The sequence below is a fragment of the Heloderma suspectum genome, chromosome 14 (assembly GCF_057233095.1).
Source record: "Heloderma suspectum isolate Gila_16-S chromosome 14, 16-S_ref, whole genome shotgun sequence".
Taxonomy (NCBI): domain Eukaryota; kingdom Metazoa; phylum Chordata; class Lepidosauria; order Squamata; family Helodermatidae; genus Heloderma; species Heloderma suspectum.
Window position 1 is genome coordinate 5788153 of NC_139471.1, and position 10956 is coordinate 5799108.

Sequence of the window (10956 nt, forward strand, 5' to 3'; positions counted from 1 at the left end):
TGTTACCTGACCAGGTGTGCCTTTCTCTGTTGGCAATGAGAGATTGCTGCAAGGGCCTCTCTGAGAGGAGGGGACATCCACTGGGTAACAAAGGGCACCTAGAATTTCAGCCCGGCACAGGGAGTGGTGGATGGGGCCAGATCAAAAGAGGGCTGGGGCTGGATTTGATCTGTGGGCAGCAAGTATCCGTCACCGCTCCCTCTACTGATGAACTCGCGTTGTGAGTGTTGACCGAAGTGCAGCCAAATGGGAGCCCCTGAGAAATGTGGGTGAGACATCCACATAGAATCATAGAGTAGTGGAATAGTAGGGTTGGAAGGGGCCTATAAGACCATTGAGTCCAACCCCCTGCTCAAAGCAGGAATCCAAGTCAGAGCATCCCTGACAGATGACTGTCCAGCCTCATCTTGAATGCCTCCAGTGTGGGAGAGCCCACCACCTCCCCAGGTAATCGGTTCCATTGTCGTATTGCTCTAGCAGTCAGGAGGTTTTTCCTGATGTTCAGCCGGAATCTGGCTTCCTGTCACTTGAGCCCATGATTCCGTGTCCTGCACTCTGGGATGATTGAGAAGAGATCCTGGCCCTCCTCTCTGTGACAGCCTTTCAAGTCCTTGAAGAGCTCTATCCTATCTCTCCTCAGTCTTCTCTTCTCAAGGCTAAACACGCCCAGTTCTTTCAGTCTCTCTTCATAGGGCTTTGTTTCAAGCCCCTGATCATCTTCGTTGCCCTCCTCTGAACCCTCTCCAGTTTGTCTGCATCCTTCTTGAAGTATGGTGCCCAGAACTGGACACAGTACTCAAGCAGTGCTGAGTACAGGGGAACTAGTACTTCATGGGATTTGGAAGCTATACCTCTATTCATGCAGCCCAAAATGGCATTTGCCTTTTTTGCAGCCACATCCCATTGTTGACTCATATTCAGCTTGTGATCGACAACAATTCCAAGGTCCTTCTCGCTTGTAGTATTGTTGAGCCAAGTATCCCCCATCTTGTAACTGTGCATTTGGTTTCTTTTTCCTAGGTGCAGAACTTGGCATTCATCCCTATTAAATTTCATTTTGTTGTTTTCTGCTCAGCGCTCCAGCCTATCAAGATCACTTTGAATGTTTGGGATAACCCTGAGATTTGGGGGGGAAAATCCCAACGAGGACTGAACATGCTTAATAGCCACAGCATGTTGAATGTCAGTTGGAAAAGAAACATGGAAAACTGGGGCAAGGGAGTAGAATGTCCTGCCTGCAGCTTCTAGTATCCTGAAGGAGGGCATGGCTGCCTGCAGGAACCCTGAACAGGAGCACTCTGGCTAGGAGACGAAGACCCACTGGAACATTTTGTTGCAGGACCCACTTGTCCATGTCATTATCCCAAACAATAGTGTTGTCTGTTCTCTCCTACCCACATTCAGTTGCTTGCATTTTTCTAGGACCTGGCCTGGACTCCCAAGAACCACGCTGGTGGCTCTCCCAAATCAGATTATCTGCCGAGAAACTGCTTCTGTGACGACAGCCAAAACCACCCTGGGGCATGTGGCGGCAGTGGAAGAGCGAGATGTGGTTTATGCGGTAGGGACTTGAGGGCCGGGAGCAGCTGGGGCTAAATACTTCGTAGGGAAAGCAGAAGGCTTTATAGGAAGACTCCTGTGTACAGAGGGAGGGGAGGAACCCTGCACAACAGCTCTTTGTGGGAGATCAAAGTCAGAACTAGAGGAGGAGCAACTTTTGCACCTCCTCACATTCTCCTGTGATGGTTCCCAAGCAATTACAGTGGAATAGGCCATCACTGCAAAATTCAGTAGCAGGAATTTGGTGGCCTGCAAACGAGAACAGGGGCTCTTGCACCTTTAATTGTTGAATAGCAAGCTGAAATTCCTTCTTCTACACAACTATTAAAGGTGCAGGAGCTCCTGTCCTCCTTTGCATCTGGTCCCCCTCAGCTCAAGTCAAAACTATGCAGTACAGGTCCCTTTTTTCACCTTCCTTTTCTGGAGAGGATTTGTTGGATCCGACCCCTGAGAGGGCTCCTGTACAAGAGTGGCATACAAATGAGACTTTCACCAAGATCAGCCTTCTCCAGCTTGGTGCCCCCAGCTTGGGGAAGGCAGGCCAACACATTCGCAGTGATGGGAGAAATTGCAGCAGGTGGGTTTTTCCCCCTTCTGAGGTAAAAGACAGAGCCAACCGCTCAGGATTTGGGCCTGTAACAATGCTAATGGACTAGTTAATGAGCTTCTCTGTGCTAGAATTGTATTGGGCAGGCATGGCTTTGGAGTTTTGAGGGGCCCAGGGAAAATACCATAGCTGGGCTTCCTTAATGGGCTGGAGCACACAGCACACCCCCAGGTCCTCTGTCCAGGTATCTCTCACAAGTGAGCCAAGCGTTGTGCCAATTTCCCGTTTAAAAATAAACAAAGTCACCTTCCAACTGTGGTACAACGAAAGGCCAGCTTCACCCTTCTCCATCCCATCTCTGTCCAGGAACAGTCCCCTAATTTGTGGGGAGGGGTCTCTCTCTGTACAAGACCATCCCCTTACATTCTGCATTAATCCAGGGGACACTGCCCTGGATTTGAGCTCATGGTCAGTAACCAAGGGGGGGGTTAGAGTCCCTTAAGTCACCCATTGGTCCAGATTTTTAAAAGTCCACCCCCCCTTTGGTCACCCTAATTGTGAGTACAGCAAGATGGACTTATTCTTGTACTTGTTATGTTTTTGTTTCCTGGGGTTGTGTTGTTTGCACAGAAATTCAAGCAAGTGCTCGAGGCAGAGTTTGCAAGGATTAAGGAAGAGAAGGCAGCCCACCTGATGAAGGCCCAGCACTGGGCGGACTGGTGGAAGAAGTCTGTGCAAATCATCAAACAGCTGTATGCATGAATCCACCACACCCTCCATTTACAGGCACCCCAGTGACCTCTTTCATAGCGATATATTTTTACTCAGAGAAAAATGAATATATTAGTTAGAAATAAAGTTGTGGTTTTCTTTCATGCCTTGTGTTAATCAGTGAGGATCTACAAGTGGTATATTCCAGAGGTGTTGAACCTTTTTCTGTCTTACTGAAGAAGAGTCAACATGGCTTCTGCAAAAGTAAGTCCTGTCCTATTAAGCTTTTAGAGTTCTTTGAGAGAAGAATGTTGCTCATAATGGGAAGGAATTAAGTTTCAAAAAATGAAAAATGGCAGGAAAGGAGCAGCAGTTCCGCTCCTCTACGGTGGCCACTTGCGAATCGCCCAAAAAAGAGGACACGCACTGTCCAAAAAAAAAAGTACAAAAGACGACACCTATTTGCGTACAATGTGCATATGCGGATTTATATGTGTAAAAGTCAACCTCTACTCTTCCTGTCTTTCCTAACTGAAAAGTCAGGGAAGAAGGGAAGAGTAGACTTTTACACGATTACTGTCTTTAGAGAAAAACTGTTGCTACACTTAGGGTGAAAAATAGCATTACCTTTCTTTTTTGAAGACATTGCCCAATGAAAAAGCGAAGTGGAGACTGGCTGGTTGCTCTTTGCACTCAGACAAATGGTCTGAAAATTCCAGTCTAGTGAGCGGAACAAGGCTACTTGCTCTTATATGTTCTTAAGTTAATTTAACTAGAAATGCAGTACATCTCACCGCAGTGTGGTAGACGGTGACCAGGCGTCCTCTGAGTCTTGTTCTGTCTGCTGTCCAGGAGCTGTTGATGGGCAACTTTAAGGCTCTTCTTTCTGATGCTTTATCTTTACCTTTACACTGGACTGGACTGGACAGGACAGGACAGGCCTTCAGAGAGAGGATGCCTTCCAAATCGAGTCCTCTGGCAACACCTGGCCACCCTACGCTCCTCCCTCCATTCTGCCCTGCTGGCAAGAACCCAGCAAAGCTTTGGAAATGTCAGAGTGGCCCAACCTAGCAATAAGACTGTCGTGTTCACGGGTAACATTTCCAACCTTCCCCTTTCACACACCCACATACACTTCTTTCTGGAAAGGCCTCTGAACAAAGGTTGCAGTCAGACTACAAGAGATGCCAAAACCGGATATCTCTACACCATACTACCTGGCTCAGTATTACGCTAACTAGGTTGTGCTGAAATCATCACTAGGTCCTCCCAGGCTGCTGAGTGGTAAGTTTGGATTTACCTCTCTGAGAGCTGCCCACCCCCTGCTTCTCCCATGGTGTACAGAGAAATGTTGAAGTGCACAAGGTCCTCATGACGGCCTCCCTAGCCACAGCCCCACAGAGAGTGCAAAAACGCCAGAAGCTGTGTTGATCCCTATGGACAAACCAGTTGGAGCAGTTTTCATCTCCACCAGGAGCATGTCTTTTGAAAAGCCAGTGGGTCAGAATTGCCCATTCAAGATCAAGCCATTGAAAAATACCTCGCATCACAAGCTGGGATAGCTCACAGCAATATATTTTTGTGAGGGAAATCCATTGCCCCCTAGCTCCCGTGAGGTTTGCAGCTAAGCTCAGAGGGAGCAGGGGAGTCCGAGGGGTGTGGCAGAGGACAGCCGCGTCCCTGGTAATAACGCCAGCTCTGCATCCCTGTGAGCCCTGGCTCCGCTGCACCTCTGCAGCCCACGTAGAAATGCCTGTCTTGTCAAATCTTTGTGTCCGACTGGCTGGCAAAGAGTGAAGACCAAGTCAGGCTCAGAACCCAGGTGGGCTTTAGTCCTTCTGACATCTCTAAGCTGCTTTGCTGAGTCACTCTTAGGATACCGATAAGGAAGATTTAGGGCACAATCCTATGCATGTTTAGACAGAAAAAAGTCCTTCAACCCTGGCTGGCTGGGGAATGCTGGGAGTTGTGGGACTTTTTTCCGTCTAAACATGCATAGGATTGTGCCCTTAGTGAGCTAGATTGATGTTTTATTTTATAAGCAGCTGGCTATTTTTGAACCTTTCTCTGCTTGGATCTTTAATAAATATATTGAATTAGAAATTGGTTATTATTATTGATTGATAGACTGACTAATTAATATCCTGTCCTCCCTCACAAAGCACCCAGGGTGGCTAACAACCTATATAAAATACAATACGTAACACGAACAACATTACAATCATGCCTCTAAAATCTCAAATATATACTAAAAGCCATCAACACAATAAAACCGTCAACACAATCGATCAATCGTAACATAAAACAGCAGGCACGATGCGGAGACTATGCAGTCTTAGAAGTACCAGAAAAGGCATGCCCAGCGGTTGTAAAAAAAAACAGAGGTGGAGTTCCCAAAGATGCTGACCTTTTCCTGGATCTCTGACCCCAAATTGCTCTTTGGAGTTCCTGGATGCAAACAAACAGATGCCTTTTGCCAGCTTTGCAAAATGGCGCCCTGTAACCTTTCATGTATAGGGCAGCCCCTCTGGATCCCAACCAGATTTTTTTCTTGTACAAGAGCTTGGGTTCGCTCCTGGCCTTCGTCCTGTTATTTTTAATTACATACATTGGTTGTACCATAAACCTCTGTCCCAGAATGCAGCGTGTCTACCTGTTATCTCACAGAAAACACACTTGAGTGTCTGGCAGAACCTCCATTGCCTAGGAAGGCAGTATAGATTATGCCACAAGTTCCAATTTGCTTTCTCAAAATCCATCACTTTGCTCTCGTTCGTTTTTCATTATAGCCTTCCCAGAAATTTGAACGCCTTTAAAAGGAGCTCAGCTGCATGAGATTACATTGCTTGGCTGTATTTTTAAAAGGTAATTTTATGGTTAGCCACCTTCTGAAAAGCAGGTATGACTTAGATGATGATTAAATACAACTTTAAGGCTCCATGAAGAGAGAAGCAAACTAAACAATTTGGGAAGAGCTATCACGGCTGAGCTAGAACTGAAGGTAAAGATTTGCATGTATCTTTCCCCTGGCCATTTAAACAATAATTTATTATTTTAATCAAAAGCAGTCACAGGAAGGGATACTGCACATTTCCCTCGATTAACATCTTTGGGGGGAATGGAAGGAAAGGGGAAGAACTCGCTCCATTTAAAAAGCATCGTTTCTCTTTCCTCATTGCTGGTGAATCAATGTCCCTATTTTATTTTCTTCCCCTTTTTCCCAGAGGAGAGGGAATGCCTTGCTAAAATATTCTGAGTTGCTAACATTGTCATTCTTCAGCCGGTGGGCGGGCAGAACCTCCTGGGGACCCAATTGGGCCCTCTGGCATTCCCCAGAAGGCCACTCCTTCCCCCAACCCCTTTCCCCCAGCTGCCAATTCTGTTGATGGTTTTCTGGCTTTTGTACACTTTACCCCTTTTCTTAAAAGATCGGAATGCCTCTCTTAAGTTACTCACCATAAGAGCTTTAACCTACAATATGCTGGTATTTTTCACCCTTTTCCTTTTACCTTTGTCCCGCCTCCTGGAATGTGGCCCCCAAGAGCTTCTCCAAAATGAATTTGGCCCTTGAGCTGAAAAAGGTTCTGCACCCCTGTTCTTCAGGGTTCAACTCCCTCCCCAGCAAATTTCTAGAGCCTGAGCTTCTCAGTGGCTACAGCATTGGGCCTGACATCCTACATTTATTACAACACCCCAAAGAGAGCCACTGCAGTGTAGTGATGAGCGCATTGGACTGGGACTCAGGAGATCTGGGTTCTAGTCCCCACTCGGTGTGTGTGTATTCTAATAGAGCCAGTGTGGTGTAGTGCCTAGAGTGCTGGACTGGGAGTCAGGAGATCCGGGTTCTGATCCCCACACGGCCATGGAAGCTCACTGGGTGGCTTTGGGCCAGACACAGACTCTCAGCCCAACCCACCTCACAGGGTTGTTGTTGTGAGGATAAAATGGAGGAGGAGGATTATATACACGGCCTTGGGTTCCTTAAGGAGGAAAAAAGGTGGGATATAAATATAAATAAGACATAAAGATCTCCTGACTTTTTTCTGGACTGCTAATTTTTTCTGGACTGATAAAGCTGCTAATTGGAAATCAGCAAATGAACTTTTGTATCATATGGAAAGAGAGTATTTGGGACATTGTACTAGTGGAGAAACTCACTCAACATCTTCAGGTACAAAGAGGCCAAGTAGAAATTGACACTTTTTACGGAACATGGTATCCATTTATTGAATTCACTAATACCGAGAAGAATGCACGACAGCCTCCTAAGACACAAGGAACCCAGTGGCGTGATCTGTTGGGACGATGAGTGATAACTTGATCAGATCATCTTGCTTGTTCCAAATAGAGATGATGCGTGATCGGAAAGACTGTAGGGGAATTGACTCATATGTTGTACTTAAATTTGTTACTGTTCATGGTTACTTTGAAAAATTCAAAGAAAGAAAACATTAAAAAATATATTTGGAACTGTAAATGGGTGGCTTTTTGCCCTCATGACTTCAGTAAATTTCATCTCTGACATCAACTCCTTTCCCATGCCATGGTTCACTCCTCTTTTATAACAAGATACAGTTCCCTTGTTCGTGTTAGTTCTTGGTGTTCTGTTACAATTTTCTTGCTCTGCAACGTTATGTATTCCAGCTACAACTGCAAATAACATTTCGCCTTTCCCTTGTTGGACAGTGCTATGAAACTACAATACAGAGAGGAGAAATCACATGAGTGATTTCCACGGTCAGTCCCAAGCCGCCTGCCCTTGCTTCTCTAATCACTGTTTCTTTCCCCTTTTCTGGATCTCCTGATCTGTTCTATCACATGACCATTTATTATTCTTTCCAGATTACCTTATCCTCAACCAAATGCTGTGCGACAAACGTAAGTACCCTGAGAGAGACGGCCTGATTGCAAAAGGGCGTAATTGCGTGGCTGCGTTTAAATACTTGTGCAAATGGATCCCTTTAAACAGGAACATAGCACGCTGCCTTATATGGAGTCGGACCCTGGGTCCATCCAGCCCAGTATTGTCGACACTGACTGGCAGTAACAGCTCTCCAGGGTTTCAAGCAGGATTCATTTCCTCACCCTACCTGGAGAAGCCGGGGATTGAACCTGGGAACTTCTGCATGCAAACCATGTGCTCTATCACACTGAGCTATGGCCGCTCCCAAATACCTGATTGTGATATTGCTGGGATGCAGGAAGGCTGAAGTCTGAATTGCATTTTGGAGAAGCTCTTGGGGCTTGCATCCCAGCTGTGGGCGGGGCCAATGACAAAGGGGGTGGAGTCAAAGGCAACGGGGTGTGGCCAAAACGCAAAAATACCAGGCTGTTTTAGCTTATAGCTCTTCCTGCCAGTCACTAAGCCTTAGCAGAGGCATTTCAACCTTTTAGAATGGGGGGAAAACTGCACAAAAGTTAGAAAACCACCAAACTATCAGTGGTTGGGGGAAAGGGGGTGGGGCCAGGGGAAGGGGGCATGGCTATCTGGGGAAACCTGGAGTGCTGGATTTGAGGTTCCGCACTACCGGGTTAGAGGAATATGGCTTGGGGATGCTGAGAATTGTAGAACAACATATCTGGAGGGCACTAGGTTGGGGAAGGTTGCCTTATATCCTGAGATTTGGAGTTTTTTGTTGTTTTTTTTAAGTTGCTAGCCCTTATGATTGCAAAGCCAAGCAGTTTCTTTTAAAGCTTAGAGCCAAAAGGGGAGCTACTTCACAAACCCATAGGACTTTAAACATTTTCCTATAATCAGCTGTTACAATTGACAATCTCATTGTCAATTTCCTGTTAGCGACAAAGCTCTCCAGCTCCCCAAGGTGAAGACCTTTATACCTGCAAGTTCAGTTTCCTTCAAAAAGGAACAGCATACTCTGATTCTCTGGCTAACTGAAACATCTTGTCCCTTTTCTTTGGCAAAATAACATTGTGGTTCCTTCTATTTAGCACGTTAAGTTACTGCAGATGGCCACATTTTATGGACAAAAGGGTCTTGCACAAATGTGCACCAAGCCTGTGATGTCATATCAGTCAAATGGAGACTCTGACTTTTCCTTATTTTATTTTGTCCTGTTTCTCCAGGCGCTCTGATGTGCTCACAGTGACTCTGTGGCTAGCCCCCATTGTCTGGGAAGGAACATTCAACTCAGAAATCTTGGACAACGTCTACAGGCGTTTGAATCTCACTTTAGGGGTGACGGCCTTTGCCATGGGGAAGTGAGCAAGTGTGGGGGAACCATAAACCTTCAGCGACTTGGATCCAGATTTACGCTGGATCAACCGCACTGGTGGAAGTGGAGCTCTCCGCTCCCTCCTTCCCAGGGCAGCCCCCTGAAAATGCTGCACAGAGGGTCAAGAATGGGTTGTGCTGCTGTGGGGAGGGGGGATCCCCCAAATCAGGCAGAGGGTCCTTCCTCAAGTGGAGCCCGCCCCCTTGCAGATGGTCCCTTCTTCTTGCGGAAGGCAGATCCTGGATCCAAGCCACCGTTTGCCAAAATTTTGAATTAAAACTTCAGGTGGGAAATCTCTACAGCTGCCTGCTGCCAAATACTAAATACCATTGCTCTCAGAGACTTTTAGCTACAAAACACCATTGCATATCTGCTATCAAGGGAGCCGACCTGCTCATTTGGGGAAAAGCTATTTCTCAGTAGAGAAGAGCTTGCTTTGTGTGAACAGGATTCCAGGCTCAGGCTCTAGTATCTTCGATTTTAAAGGATCTTAAACCTTTAAAATCTCTTAAAATCTTGAACCACTTTCAGTTCAAGGGCCAAATTCCATTTTGGAGAACCTCTTGGGGGCCGCATCCCAGTGGTGGGTGGGGCTGAAAGCAAAAGAAGTGGGGCCAAAAATGCCAGCATATTTTAACTTAAAGCTCTTACTCCCAGCAACTAAGGCTCAGGAGAAGGATTTCAAACTTTTAGAATGGGGAAAACCCACACAAAAGCCAGAAGACCACCAAACGATCGGGAGTTGCAGGAAAGGGGGGGTGGCCAGGAGAAGGGGGTGGAGCCATCTGGAGAAACCCAAAGGGCCAGATTAGGACCCCAGGTGGAGTTCTGCACCCCTGCCTTAGACCATGCCCCTGATAATACCCTTAGTCATATTTTGTTTCTTCAGATACACGCAATTTGTGGGCCGTTTCTTGGCGTCAGCAAAACAGCACTTCATGACGGGCTACCGTGTGACAACCCCCAAGCAATCCCCACGGTGCCCCTGCAGCCTGGGCGGACCCTTGCCCTGGTCCACATCAAAAAACACATCCAGTGGCAAGAGATCTCCATGCGGTGGATGGAGGCTATCAACAGGCTCATCTTGGAGACGGCCCATTGAGAGGCAGACTCCCTCTTCTGCTTGGACATCAACATGGTGTTTCAGAACCCATGGGGCCCAGAGACCTTGGGAGAGTTGGTGGCAGCCCTCCATTCAGGCTACTACAAGGTTCCTCAAATGGTGTTCCCATACGAGAGGAGAAGGGTGTCTGCGGCCTACATCTCTAGAGAAGAGGGGGACTTCTACTATGCCGGGGCCATCTTTGGAGGCCTGGTCAAGAGAGTGTACGAGTTTACCAGGGCTTGCCACATGACCATCTTAGCTGACAAGGCTAATGGGATCATGGCGACCTGGCAGGAAGAGAGCCACCTAAATAGAGACTTCCTTTCCCATAAACCTTCGAAGCTCCTCTCTCCAGAGTACACCTGGGATGACACCACATCCAAGCCTCCTGAGGTGAGGCTCATACAGTTCTCAGTGGTAGCAAAGAACTACAGGCAGTTAAGGGGGTAACGCCTGGCTGATCTGTGTCTGGCCAGAGAGAGGAAGCCCTGGAATCCAGTTGTCTGGGCCCCATCTGTGGATTCCTTGCCTTGCAGAGTTGGCGAGATCAGGCAGGGTTCCTGAGAGCTGATGTAGCATTGCGGCTATTCAGAAGTGAGAACTGCGAGTCAGGAAGCCCCGGGTTCAAATGTCACGCGACCCCAATGAACTCGCTAGATTGTCTTTGATGGTTCTCTCACCACTACCACCACCACCACCACCACCACCACCACCACTATTACCGCATCTGCAATACGGAGACAATACTATGTTCCTACATTACAGGGCTGTCGTTGGGATTGCTGAGAAAACATCTGTGG

At 47.1% G+C, this 10956-nt stretch overlaps 2 protein-coding genes across 2 annotated transcripts in view; both read left to right on the forward strand.

Annotated features, from left to right (window-relative positions):
* The window catches only part of CCDC180 (coiled-coil domain containing 180), a 56794-nt gene extending 53388 nt beyond the window's left edge, over positions 1-3406 (forward strand). Inside the window, exons 37-38 of the mRNA XM_084821191.1 lie at positions 1423-1561; positions 2738-3406. Of these exons, the coding sequence (XP_084677317.1) occupies positions 1423-1561; positions 2738-2869 (271 nt within the window). The 3' untranslated portion in view covers positions 2870-3406. The remainder of the gene's footprint in view (positions 1-1422; positions 1562-2737) is intronic.
* GBGT1 (globoside alpha-1,3-N-acetylgalactosaminyltransferase 1 (FORS blood group)) lies at positions 3048-10672 on the forward strand (the record flags this gene model as incomplete). The annotated part of the gene is given in 5 exon segments (XM_084821329.1): positions 3048-3082; positions 7661-7696; positions 8903-9037; positions 9941-10002; positions 10005-10672. Coding segments are annotated over 5 exon segments (870 nt in total), but the record flags the coding sequence as incomplete, so codon positions are not given.
* Between the last annotated feature and the right edge of the window lie 284 nt (positions 10673-10956).